Below are 14,509 nucleotides of genomic sequence, written 5' to 3' on the forward strand. Positions count from 1 at the left end.
AACTCCAAAATCAAACTGCTGCCTTGTAGTTTGTTCTTGGTTGGACAAAGGCTATGGAAGCAAATTCAAAAAAGAAAAGCAGGCTGAAAAATCGGAGTAATAGCCTCAACGGCGAACAACCAGTTGACACGTAACCTTAATTGTGATGGAGGCGTGGTCGAGTCAAACAAAAAGTTCATGGTTGATAAATTCGAAAAAAAAAAGTCTCGAGTTCAAATCCTGTGGCAGATAAGGCTCGATCCCTTCCAACACTAAAAATTAAGAACGAAGAAGAAAGAAGAATTATCACCCCTACACCACTTGCAACAATAACGCGTTGGTTGTCACTCTCTGTCATTTGCGTAAACCAACTAGCAACATCACCCGACAGACACTAGACTGGAATTCCAAAGAAAAGAGGAAAGTAGGTAGATCAAAACAAACAGAAAAGGTTAAGTTGTCAGTGTATCAGAAGCAGTCGTAATGTTGTGGAAAAGTTTGGAAAAATCGACATAAACCGAGTACGTCGGAGATATGTTGCGTCCCTTTGCATGAGTGATGAAGATGATGTCATTGCAATAAAATACGCTGTGGTACTTCATCATAGGAAACACAATGTGAGGTTGTGATATCGTTGTTCCTATTGTATAACTACTAAAATGAGAAACAGTACAATCCTATACCGCTTTTATTTTAAGCCCAAAAATTGTTATATTTCTTAATTACAAGCTAGCCCGTCCTTGATCATTCACGAAGAACTAGTAACTGTACCATCACAAACATGTCAACAAAACAACAACAACAACAACAACATTATTCCCTCTTATACTTGGCAGAACGCCAGCTTTTAACATTCACACTCTAAACTTACGTCATTCGACTTTTCACCTTTTTAAATCCAACGACCCCTTTAATGTTTAACCAGCACATAAACGTCCATCATTCGAATTTTATAGTCGGTTATTGATCACGGTGAAAGCTACCACACATCTGCTATGTTCAATATTACAAGGGTTTTAATAGACACTGTCTTTCTTATAATAAATAAAGGCTAGATATCACTACAGGTTACATAAGGCTAGATGTCACTACAGGCTACATAAGGCTAGATGTCACTACAGGCTACATAAGGCTAGATGTCACTACAGGCTACATAAGGCTAGATGTCACTACAGGCTACATAAGGCTAGATGTCACTACAGGCTACATAAGGCTAGATGTCATTACATGTTACATTAAGCTAGATGTCACTCCCTGTTACATTAGGCTAGTGGTCATTCATGGTTACACAAGGCTAGATGTCACTACAGGCTACATAAGGCTAGATCTCACTACAGGCTACATAAGGCTAGATGTCACTACAGGCTACATAAGGCTAGATGTCACTACAGGCTACATAAGGCTAGATGTCACTACAGGCTACATAAGGCTAGATGTCACTACAGGCTACATAAGGCTAGATGTCACTACAGGATACATAAGGCTAGATGTCACTATATGCTATATAAGGCTAGATGTCACTACAGGCTATAAAAGGCTAGATGTCATTCATGGTTACAAAAGGTTAGATGTCATTACAGGCTACATAAGGCTAGATGTCACTACAGGCTACATAAGGCTAGATGTCACTACAGGCTACATAAGGCTAGATGTCACTACAGGCTACATAAGGCTAGATGTCACTACAGGCTACATAAGGCTAGATGTCACTACAGGCTACATAAGGCTAGATGTCACTAAAGGCTTCATAAGGCTAGATGTCACTACATGCTACTCCCAGCCTCAATTTTGCTTGATGTCCACCTTAAAACATAATAAAACATAAGGTAGCTAAGACCCACCTTACGGTTGAATTATATCGCATTGCTGTTATAGCATGATACTGTATAGAATAACCATTTTACTAGACTAAGAGCTTTATACTATTTAAATTATTTTTAGTATTCTTCTTCTTCTTCGTTCTTAATTGTTTAGTGTTGGAAGATATAGAGGCTTATCTGCCAGAGGGTTTGGACTCAAGACTTTTTTGAAATGATCAACCATGAGCTTTTTGCCGACTCGACCACGCCTCCAACACAAATTAAGGATACGTGTCAACTTGATATGCGCCATTGAGGCTGTTGACTCCGATTTCAGCCTGCTTTTCTTTTTGTCCAACCAACAAGAGTGGCTGGCCCGAGTGTTCGAACTCGAGACTTTTCAGTTTAGCAACCATGAGCTTTACCGATTCGACCACGCCGACTCCTATATTTAATCTTAATTTGAGTCAACTCTTGAAAGGGAATTCTATTTAATAATTAATCGTCTGACAAATCACAATATTAATGAGTCGAGGATGGAACAAGTTCTGATTATTATTACTTTATTTATGTAACATACACAAGACAACCAACGTATGTTTAGTGGAAAATAAAAACTAACGCAGAATCGACAACATTTAGAACAATAAATTTACTGAAACATTTTATCTTGTTTAATTTGCAATATCAGCTAACTGTACTTATGTCCAAAAGTATTCCAGTTAAAAAAAAAAATTCTGCGTAAAGCATATTGAAATTCAAAGACTAAAATCAATTTACAACACCACATAACTATAAATACTCCAAACTTAAACACGCATGTATATTGCTGTCTGTAGGAAACATGTAAATGTCAAGCTAGATGTCTAAAATATGTCTAGTGTGTATGTTATAGTTGTATGACCTAGGTAATGCGGACAGGTGTTAAGTCTAGAGTCTATGAGTAGATCTATGAATGTCGTCTATGTTCTGTACAGTATCGCAGAGGCGTAGCGACCCTTCCCGGCGCCCGGGGACATACTTTCAATTTGGCGCCCCCTTGGGAGCAAATTTTCGATTTGCACCCCCCCTCTAACTTTTCATTTGCTCCCCCCCCCCCCCTCAAACTTTCGATTTGCACCCCCCCCCCCCCCTCGAACTTTTCATTTGCACCCCTCCCCTCAAACTTTCAATTTGGCGCCCCCCCCTATGGTCGGCGCCCGGGGACATATTTCCCCCCCCCCCCCCCGCCCCCCCCCCCCCCCCCCCCCCTCCTCGCTACGCTACTGCAGTATCGATGTGTACTGTTTGAGTTTTATTGTATACGTGGAAAACCGCGATGCATATTTTAACATCATATCTATGTCTAATGTCTAGCATAGGGTCTATGTTTTTTTTTAAAGTACAACGTCCTAATGGGTGGACTTAAGCCGTGACTGTGTATGTCTAGTCTCTATTATAAGGTCAATGTATAATCAAAGCGTAGGACATGCAGTGGCGTAGCCAGAATCGTCTCAAGGGGGGGGGGGGTCCAATTTTTACCCGGGGACAAACTTTCGATTTGCATCCCCCCCCCCCCCCTCAAACTTTCGATTGGCACCCCCCTCATACTTTTTAAATATATACCGAGGGGTCTATGGGGGGTTTTAACTCCCCTAACCCCCCCTGCCTACTGAGGACATGTATGTAGGAAGTAGGTCTACGTGTATTCAAACAGTTGAAGATCAGTTTAGAGCTAAGTATTATGAATAGGTTTAGATTATAAGTAGATTATAAGTACAGTTGTAGGATGATTAGTGGTATAGGTTTAAGTTCAATTCTCAGCATAGACATTTGTGAAGGTTGAAACTGATGTATGTTTGCTAATATGTTGGGTTTAGTTGTAAGTTGAGTTAAATATTAGAGTTATGTTTTGATCAGGTTTTGGTGTTTAAACTTTTAGATATAAGTGTTAGGTGTTGCTATGTTTTTGCTGTGCTGGAATGTAATAACACTTAAAGCAGCGATATAGATGTCAGCACACGTATTTATATCTACATCAGGGGCGTAGCGAGGGGGGGGGGGCGGGGGTGCGAACCGCACCGGGTGACACCATTTAGGGGGGTGACACCATGGCATAAAATAGCAAAATATATAGAGAAAAACATGAGGGGGGGGGGAGGTGCAAATCGAAAGGTTGAGGGGGGGGGGGGTGCAAATCGAAAACTTGAAAGTTTGTCCCCGGGAAGGGTCGTTACGCCTCTGGGGTGTGACACCATTAAGTGCCGCACAGGGTAACACCCGACCTCGCTACGCCACTGATCTACATTGTTAATGTGTTCAATATACACAAAAAAATGAATGTTTTGAATTTAATATTTAAAAAATAAATAAAATGTTTGATTCATATTAATATCAACATTGTTAACGTGTTCAATTTGTACAAAAAATGAATAAGTTTCATTTAAAATAAATAAATAAATAAAATGTTTGATTCATATTAAGATCAATATTGTAAATGTGTTTAATTTACAACACAAAATAAATACTTTGGGTTTAAAAAAAAACAAATATATGCTTTCTAAAAGCTTCTTTGTATTTTGTCTGTAACTAGTTTAGCTATAGTTGTGTTGACCAACACACACGCTGGGGTAAAAATAGTCAGAAAAATAAGAAACATTGGTTACGAGCCGACCCGCGGCGTATCATACGCCGCTATTTAGTTGTTTTATTTTCTACTTTTCAGTAATTCATAATTTGTGAATTTGTACCAACGCTGCCACTGAAAATATTTGCTTTAAATCACTATCAGTAGCTCGTTAAGGACAATAACCCCCCCCCCACTCCTTTCCCCAACCCCTACCCCCCACCCTCCACCCCCGTAAAAGTAAACTCCTCTTAGTTACCTTTCCTAAGTTTAAAACTAAATTATCTGCCCCTAATAGTCGTCACTAAACCCGGTGTAAACATTAGCGTGAACCACAGCTCACCAGACCATGTAGGGGTGGGGGTGGTAGGCAGCTTGTTTTCTATTGTCTCCAAGAAGAGAATTATATATATAGATATTAAATGTCAATCAAAAATGAATTTTTTTTAAAAATGAAAATTCTTTAAATGCAAATAAATTAGGAATGTTTGTAATTGTAATAATAGATATGTAACATTGTTATCAAAATCTTAAAACAATTCTGCAAATGGTTTCATATCATTTATAACCTACTAGTAATTTTGAAGCAAGCACAAAGTTACAGAAATATTAAGTCAGAAGTAACAACTATTGTAAAACAATCTTTTTTAACATAACATTGTTTTTTATGTGGGTGGAATTTCTAAAAGAAAGTACCAAAAGAAAAACTACATTAAAAATTTATAAAACTCTAAATGACACAATTTAGTGGGTTTTAAGAATCATTTATACTCAAGGTGTAGATTACATATATCCACATTTAACTATCAATGTATCTATAAAGCTGTTTAATGAGTACCTACTTATTGAATTTCAGATAGTAATTAAACTAAACAAGTTATATAGAGCACTGTCAGACTAAAATGGCAATGTATACGACCACGGCAATCTAAAGTAGTCTGTCATATGCCATTGTTACACGAATGATAGACAATCCTGCAATCTAAAACAGTATGTCATATGTCATGTAGACGATTGTTACACGAATAATAAACAATCCGGCAATCTAAAACAGTAAGTCATATGCCATGTAGACGATTGTTACACGAATGATAGACAACCCTGCAATCTAAAACAGTAAGTCATATGTCATGTAGACGATTGTTACACGAATGATAGACAACCCTGCAATCTAAAACAGTATGTCATATGTCATGTAGACCATTGTTACACGAATGATAGACAACCAGGCAATCTAAAACAGTAAGTCATATGTCATGTAGACGATTGTTACACGAATGATAGACAACCCTGCAATCTAAAAAAGTAAGTCATATGTCATGTAGACCATTGTTACACGAATGATAGACAACCCTACAATTTAAAACAGTAAGTCAAACGCCATGTAGGAAATAATTGCCCACCATAGTGTGAGGTGAATGGTTGAAGAAGTCAGATGAAACATCTCACTTCTTCTTGTTTTACGTTCGATTTTGTAACGTGACTTTGTCTTCAGACTATACACTTCTTTCTGAAATAAAAAACAGCATCAAACAACTAAAACAACAAGGTGATGTGTGACTAAATGGTCGAAAGAATGCTAACCTAAAAGTCTCGAGTTCGGATACAAGTTATAGTCAGAAGGATGTCCATGAGTTCTTCCAAATATTGTGGGTACATGACACACGATAATGACAATTAAAATAGTCTAGGGTTATATATACTTTAAATAGCTAGCTCATAGAAACATATATACTCTACTTCATCTGCACAAGTGACCGAAACGCTCAAAAGATTATCTTTACCTTTCATATATATATATATATATATATATATATATATATATATATATATATATATATATATATATATATGAAAATATGTGGGTTTGTGGGTGTTTTTGTCTTTCATCCGATCGCCATGAAACTTTGCGGGGTTAATTTGGATACTATAGGGAGGATTTCTGTGAAAAAAATTCAATTTCGGCCCCCAAAGGCTCACAACAGAAATAAAAAAAAGAATATTATTGAATTTTGAATATTCAGAGGAATTAACCATGTTTAGCGTATTTTGAGGAAAAAAAGTATTAGTGACTTGGTTGTTTCCCTTTGTCCTACGGGCCTACCGTTTAAATATTGTATTTCGTTAGCAGAGTTTTTTTTTTTAAAATAACGATTGCTAATCAATCTATGCTTAGGTCGGCGTGGTCAAGTCGGTAAAGCTCAAGGTTGCTAAACCGAAAAGTCTCGAGTTCGAACCCTCGGGCAGATAAGGCTCGTTAGCTGGGGACAACTACTCTTGTAGGAGAGACAACTCCAAAATCAAACAACTGCTTCCTTGTAGCTTGTTCTTGGTTGGATACATGGAGAAAAGCTATGGAAACAAATCCAAAAAGAAAAGAAGGCTGAAACACTTGACACGTATACTCAATTGTGTTGGAGGGAAATCCGTCCCAACACTAAAAATAAAACAAAGAAGAAGAAGCATCTACGCATAAAAAAACGAAAGTATATACTTTTGTCTGTGTTTTAGTTTTTTATACATTACACAGTCTTTATAAGAATACTCCTAGTGAGGAAAAAAAAATTCGAAGGGGCGGCGCCTCTGTAGAATGCAATTCAGCGCCGTGGGATACTGCGCGAGAACCTACGCCGTCTAGATTTTTTTAAACAGCTCAATCCGATAGGAACACGGTGGCTCCTAACATTTAAAAAAAAAAAAAAAAAAAAAAATTAAAAAAAAAAATAATTAAAAAATAAAAAAAATAAAAAAAAAGGTGGCACCTAACATTGAATGATTAAGCTAAACCAGGAGCCGTACCCAGGGCCCCTGTGGTAGCATAACCGGTGGCTCGCCAGAGCTCCCTGCGGCGCCCCTGTGGCAACATAACCGGTGGCTCGCCAGAGCTCCCTGCGCCACTGACACATGGGCGGTCACCGAAGAGTGTCTAACTCACTATTACTTGAGTGAATAACATACACTCAAGGCTTTCATACAGCAGGGCCTGGAGTGTGCTGGGAGGTAGTATGGATAAACTCGTGCCCCGATAAATATAATCCAAGCTAAGACATTGTTTACACTTAAATAATTTGAATTAAGAAGACAAAATCACGCGTTTGAGAATATATGTCAGATTTCTTCTGAAACCGTTGCAACGCGTGGGACGGGCACGCTAGTTAAATAAATAGCTCAAACGCCTCGAAAGTCTCGTTCAATTCCCGGGATATTGTCAATAGAACGTCATAAAGTCCACCCAGCTCACCTGTTCTGTCTCATAACACCCCTTGACGCAGAGAGCCAAAACCATAGCCGATGCAGATAGTAGGTGGAGTAGAGTAGTATAAACCGCCAATCTCCGGATGGCATGTAGGGTCATGAACGCAAAGAAGAACATGAACATCATGAATGGCAGACCTGGTGTGTAAAAAAGGTAGGTCAGGAACATTTAATCGAGTATATTGTGCGAGCTGGATTATATAACTCAAAGTATGAATGAAGACATGATAAGATTGATTTTATTACATATAAATGTATGTATTTATAAATGTATATATATATATATATATATATATATATATATATATATATATATATATATATATATATATATATATATATATATATATATATATACATATATCCTGGTCAAATGTATCACAAACATGAATGGTTTACTATCATACCTATATATATATATATATATATATATATATATATATATATATATATATATATATATATATATATATAAGTGTGATAGTAAAATGTTCATGTTTGTGATACATTTGACCAGGAAACCAAGATAGATAAGAAATATAAGAACTTGCTCACTCATGTTCTCTCGTGCCTCAGGCGGGATGGTAGACAAGAAGATACAGTTGAAGGAGACGCCCACCAGCACGAAGGCCTGCATCAGCTCTTCGGGCAACAGCAGGCGCTTGATGTTAAAGGCCAACTGGAATAGTTGTCAGCAAGCACAAAGGGTTAGATGGTGACTGTGTTTCTTTCAGACAAATTTTATGACGGTGAGGGGTGGTGGGTGGGATATTTATATTATATATGTATACATATATATAATATATAGTTATGATATATAATATTTAGATATGACACAAAGATTTTAGTAAGCTGAAGTTGATCTTGCTATATACATTAAATCTAGCAATATAAAAGAAGGTCTAGCTATTGTACAAAAACAGTACAAGCGATCAGGAAGATCTAGCTATGTTACTAGCAAAGAATTAACTATTGTATTTAAGAACAGAGAATCTATCTATTGTACTAGTGATCAGAAAAATCTAGCTATAAATTTGGTTATAAACATCTAGACAAACGTTCAATTTTATAAGAACAGAACAAGAGAGAGAGAAAGATGACGATAGAGAGAGAACGATAAAGAGAGAGCGAGAGAGAGACAGAGACAGAGAAAGAGAGAGAGAAATATGACGATAGAGAAAGAACGATAAAAAAGAGATAGCAAGATATGGAGACAGAAAGAGAAAGCAAACGAGAAAGACAACGACAATGAGAGAACGATAAAGAGAGAGAGAGAGAGCGAGAGATAGAGTTAGACGTTAAAGAGTCCAACAATCTGCCATGAGAAGATGGTACCTGCATCGTAGAGTAGCCCCCATCTAAAAAGTAGGCATTCGTTTTATTATGTGTTGTGATGCTGATGTGCGTTATCTTGTATCCAACTTCCGTCGTGTCGCGGATGGTATCCGTTTGATTTATGTCCTTCACAAACACCAGCTTAGTAGCTGGATATTTATCAGACGCAAGCTGCAATTAAACGCAATCTTACAACCCTTATCTTATTCAAATCAGCCAACTGTTATGAAGATAATCGTATAAACTGTTAAATTATAGCAGCTAACTGGAATTAAAATAATCTTATAAGCCGGCTAATTCATAGCATGTACTGAATTCATTGATAATCTTATAAACTTGTAACAGTAAGATGTAAAAGCAGTGGCGTAGCGAGGTCGGGTGTCACCCGGTGCGGCACTTAATGTTGTCACCCCCCCCCCCCCAGAGGCGTAGCAACCCTTCCCGGGGACAAACTTTCATATTACGATTTGCACCCCCTTCAAACTTTCGATTTGCACTCCCCCCCCCCCCCCTTTCAAATTCGCACCTATTAAAAGACTATTTAACACTCAAATTAATCACTAAATTAAGTGGAATTACCATTTTCTCTATATATTTTGCTATTTTTTTTTGCCTTGGTGTCACCCCCCTAAATGGTGTCACCCGGTGCGGTCCGAACCCCCCCCCCCCCCCCCTCGCTACGCCACTGTGTAAAAAATGTACTATCCGATACGACTAAGCCCAGGTAATTACCTGAGAACTATTATCGATGACGGCTGATTATCACCCTCTATAAACTACTTACAATTAACCCTTCAAAGCCCGGACATACATACACACACCCAGAGGCGTCTAGAGGTGGGGGGTTGGGCGTGCGGTAACACCATTTAGTGGGATAACACCAAGTAAAAAACATTGTTAGATAGGCCTATATAGATTAAATATGTTTTTTTTTTTGTTAATTAGAGTTAAAATATATGTTAAATACATAATGACGATCCCGACAAGGGAGTGGGGGGGGGGGGGACGTGACACCATGACGTAAAGATAAAAACTATAGAGAAAACAATGCTACACCAAGCTGTATTAACATACGACTGTAGATAAACATCTTTAGTATTAAATTTGAACACTTCAAAATTATACCCGGATGGGGTGTAACGATAAAAAAATAGGGGGGGGGGGGGAGTGACACCATGAGGTGCCGCACCGGATGAAATCCGACCTAGCGACGCCACTGCACACACTGCAAGAAGTCATCACAACAGGTCAATCATCCACCCATCTGTAACACATCCCCTGAACCCATTCAACTCTTGTTTCATTCCACAAACAACCACTTACTACAATCCACATTCAAGCTAGGATTCTAACATTAATTAGACACGCAAACAATCAGCTAAATAACCACCACAATAACCATCACAAAAACCACCATAAAAACCACCACAATAACCACCAAAATAAACATCACAAAACCACCATAATAAACATCACAAAACCACCATAATAACCACTACAATAGCCACGACAACAACCACGACAATAAACACCAAAATAACCACCACAATAACCACCACAATAACCACCACAATAACCACCACAATAACCACCACAATAACCACCACAATAACCACCACAATAACCACCACAATAACCACCACAATAACCACCACAATAACCACCACAATAACTACCAAAATAAACATCACAAAACCACCACCTCTACTTTGCAATCCAGGTAGTCTGTGTAATGTTCGCAGCAGCGCAAATGTAGTTGGACATTTTCTAGCTTCCAATAGACTTGTCCATTATGTTGTACAACCGCATAGCTGTGGAGAGACAGATCGTCTGGCATTAGGACAAGTGACTACAGGGAGTCCGACATTAAGACAAATAACTACAGGGAGTCTGATATTAAGACAAGTGGCTACAGGGAGTCTGATATTAAGACAAGTGGCTACAAAGAGTTTAATATTAAGACAAGTGGCTACAGGGAGTCTGATATTAAGACAAGTGGCTACAACGAGTTCAATATTAAGACAAGTGGCTACAGGGAGTCTGATATAAAGAAAAGTGGCTAAAGGGAGTCTGATATTGAGACATGTGGCTAAAGGGAGTATGTTATTAAGACATGTGACTACAGGGAGTCTGATACAAGTGACTACAGTGAGTCTGATATTAAGACATTTGGCTACAGGGAGTCTGATATTAAGACATGTGGCTACAGGGAGTCTGATACAAGTGACTACAGGGAGTCTGATATTAAGACAAGTGGCTACAGGGAGTATGATATTAAGACAAATGGCTACACGGAGTCTGATATTAAGACATGTGGCTACAGGGAGTCTGTTATTAAGACAAGTTGCCTCAACATAGATAGCTCCAGGGAGTATGGGATTAAGAGGCAAAGCAAATCTATCATAAACATACAGTAGCGTAGCGAGGGGGGGGCGGGGGGGGGGGGTGCAAATAAAAATCTCGAGGGGGGGGTGCAAATCGAAAAGTTTGTCCCCGGGCGCCGGGAAGGGTCGCTACGCCTCTGTAAACATGTGTAACTACACATAGTCTAGCACCAACACTTATAGATGCAAGTACACCAGCATTCAAGCATATAACTACACACCTACCGGTGTAACAACACTGCAAATGAGACCATCACCAATTAGTGTGACGCTGATTAGAAATGTAATTACCCATCATCTTTATCAAATGAGTCTTCCGTGGGGTCGCGAACTGAACCGAGTACAGGGAGCCAGATATTTTTGAGGTCGGGGCGCATGTCCTTTAGACCCCCGTAGTCGTCCGGGTTCCAGGTCAGAAACTATCAATTTTATAAATAAAATGAGCATCGATGAAAACAATCAATTAATTAAAAACTCATAAGTTCAGGTAAAATATTTTTAAAGATACATACGTTTGCTTTTGTTTGTTTTTAATCCATTTTGATACAGAACCAGAGTTTCTCTCAAGCATCGAAGTACCCCCCCCCCCCCCGGAAAATTCTGTGCGCCCCCCCCCCCCCAAAGATTTCAAGAGCCCCCCCCCCCCCACCCGGAGAAAAAAAAGGTCTGAAAGAAACACTGTATAGAACAATCGATACAATCTAGTGTGAACATTACATCCGCAAATATTACAGATTTTAAAAAAAAATGTTTTTGTGAACGATTGTAAAGGATATCCAAGTTAATGATATAGCTGAAATAATTTCACCTGGGTAATACTACCAGAGTTAAAGTAATATTACCTGTTGAAGCAGAGGCCTGTGCCCGGAGACAAACTTTCAATTTGGCGCCCCCACGCCCCTGGGAACAAACTTTCCCCCACCCCAGGGACAAACAACTTTCAATTTGGCGCCCCCACCCCCACGCCCCTGGGAACAAACTTTCCCCCACCCCAGGGACAAACAACTTTCAATTTGGCGCCCCCCCCCCCATATATTTTTTTATATTTATAATGATAAACTGCAGCTAAATATGATTTTAACTTATTTTTTCAACCCATTTTGGCGTCCCCTAGGATCGGCGCCCGGGGAGATATGTACCCCCCCCTCCTCGCTACGCCTTTGTGTTTAAGTTATGTTACCTAAGTTGAAGTAATGATACCTGAGAAGATTTAAAATCATAACTACTGCTGATGTACTCACGTCGTCTTTCCAAGAAAAAGTCATCGATGCACGGATTACAAACGTATTTGACTTTTTAAAAAAATCCAAGAAGGAATCGAACTCAAAGTTAAAGGTCACGACTGTTACATCCGATTTGTTTAGAACCGGGCGCTTCCAGGCAGGGTTAACATAGCTGCCCAGCTTGTCTTTGAAAAGGGCTTCTCTGTGTACGTCTGTTTGGCCGTGAACCACATGCATGAGAGCTAGAGCCAGGAAAAGTTTGAGCACGTCAGAACCCATGGTCAGCGTCGCTGTTTTCTAAAACATATTTAAAAAAAAAATAAGTTTGTTGTTTTGGTATTTTAAGAGGTCTCAATTTTTTTATTTATTTTTTTGAGTTGCTTTTTAATTATAAACAGGATTAGCATACTGAAACAGCAACAAATATTGGAAAATTAACACACACAGTGTAGCAGCGACAAATTAATATTGGAAAATTAGCACACTGAAACAGCGAAAAATATTGGAAAATTAACATAGTGTAACAGCGACAAATATCGCTATTTATTGCAGTACTTTTTTTTTTTGCTATTCCTAAAAAATTTTCCAAGTAATTACAGTCGCAGGTAATATACGGAATGAAATATAACGTTTTAAAAATTAAATGCGTTCTCGAAGATGCGAAAAAATGTATATCATCAAAAATATTGCGAACTTTCAGAATTAATTTGGGTCAGAATTTTAGCCGCCTAGTCCAGTTGCTTCCCCTTCTCTACTCCCAGTAGTGAGACACTGGTACTTAGAACTTTTTAAAAAAAATATTAAATTAAAATTTTCTCAACATAGAAAACAATAAAACAGTGTAAATTTTAAAAAAAACTGCCTATTTTGATTTATTAAAATTTTAAACCTTGTGGTCTCCAACAATTGTTTAAACAAATTAAAAGCTTGCTGTTTTTTTTTTTTTAGTTACTGCTGATATTTCTATCAAAAACATCTCACGGCGGTTTAAGCGCAAATCGCTCACTTACATTGTGTTCTTTAAATTATAATAACATGGCTACGTAGTCTAATAAACCATTGGACCATTGCACATGTGTAAGCTTTATGTCTGCGCATTATGATATGATTCTAAAAGTAAAATAATTCTGAAGATTAAATTGAAAACCTATTCAATAAAAAAAAGTAAAAAAAAAAAAAAAAAAAAGCTATGTGACCGTAAACAAAACTTTAAAAAATTCATGACTAGAAAGTATAATAATTTACACTACTACCTTGTAAAATATTTTATATATAAATACAACGTATACGTCTATAAAATAAAAAAAATAAAAAATAAAAAAAACAAGTCTTGTATGTTTATAAAGGAAAAAAATAAACTTCTACCACTATAAAGTAAAAAGGTACACACGTCTTTGCGTGGAACTTAACCTGCAGAACTGTCCAGAAACATCGGCATGGTCACACTGCAACTCTTGCACTGTGAACTCACCACTCTGCATTCAACCAATCACAGCGTTAGTTTGTCGTGTGCGCTCCGGCCCATAAACGTCCGCAGCTTGTAGACACCCCCCCCCCTCCCTCTCCATCTCCTGAACGTTGCACCTGATGATGTCATATTAGGACAAAGAAGGGTTTAGTTTAGCCCCCCCCCCTACCCACTTTAACGTTTTTAACGCTTTCGTCAGGGTGGGTTCTTCATGTGGGCGGTATCTCGTTGTAAACAAAAGGAAGGCGTATCTAGGAGAGGTCCGGGCAGTGGCGTCACTAGGTCGGGTGTCATCCGTTTACGATCCACAACCCTGGCCCACCCCCCTAATTCTTCGTTGTGACACTACTGGGTGACGGTGCAACCCACGCATCGTTACTTTAGGGTAAGTAAACAATATGGTGTTTTTTGTGATCAATACTTTAACATTGGCATAAACTACAGTTTAATCCATTCCAGAG

General features: G+C 38.4%; 1 protein-coding gene across 1 annotated transcript; it reads right to left on the bottom strand.

Annotated features, from left to right (window-relative positions):
• Positions 1-5,743: 5,743 nt before the first annotated feature.
• LOC131951201 (uncharacterized) lies at positions 5,744-9,096 on the bottom strand. Its single transcript, XM_059313539.1, has 4 exons — positions 8,974-9,096; positions 8,194-8,317; positions 7,625-7,776; positions 5,744-5,893 (listed from the first exon to the last, which is right to left on the bottom strand). Exons 1-4 carry the CDS (start codon positions 8,977-8,979, stop codon positions 5,744-5,746), a joined length of 432 nt encoding a protein of 143 aa, XP_059169522.1. The 5' UTR covers positions 8,980-9,096.
• Positions 9,097-14,509: the final 5,413 nt, after the last annotated feature.

The sequence above is a fragment of the Physella acuta genome, unplaced genomic scaffold, assembly GCF_028476545.2.
Source record: "Physella acuta isolate Inbredline_101_S28 unplaced genomic scaffold, ASM2847654v3 ptg000804l, whole genome shotgun sequence".
In the NCBI taxonomy this organism is placed as follows: Eukaryota; Metazoa; Mollusca; class Gastropoda; family Physidae; genus Physella; species Physella acuta.

Excerpts from the sequence above, each read along its gene's own strand:
- LOC131951201 (XM_059313539.1), bottom strand. Across the intron at positions 7,777-8,193 it reads TGAGGCACGAGAGAACATGA|GTCTGCCATTCATGATGTTC; the intron begins GTGAGCAAGTTC and ends TTTACACACCAG. Across the intron at positions 5,894-7,624 it reads GGTGTTATGAGACAGAACAG|AAAGAAGTGTATAGTCTGAA; the intron begins GTGAGCTGGGTG and ends TTTTTATTTCAG.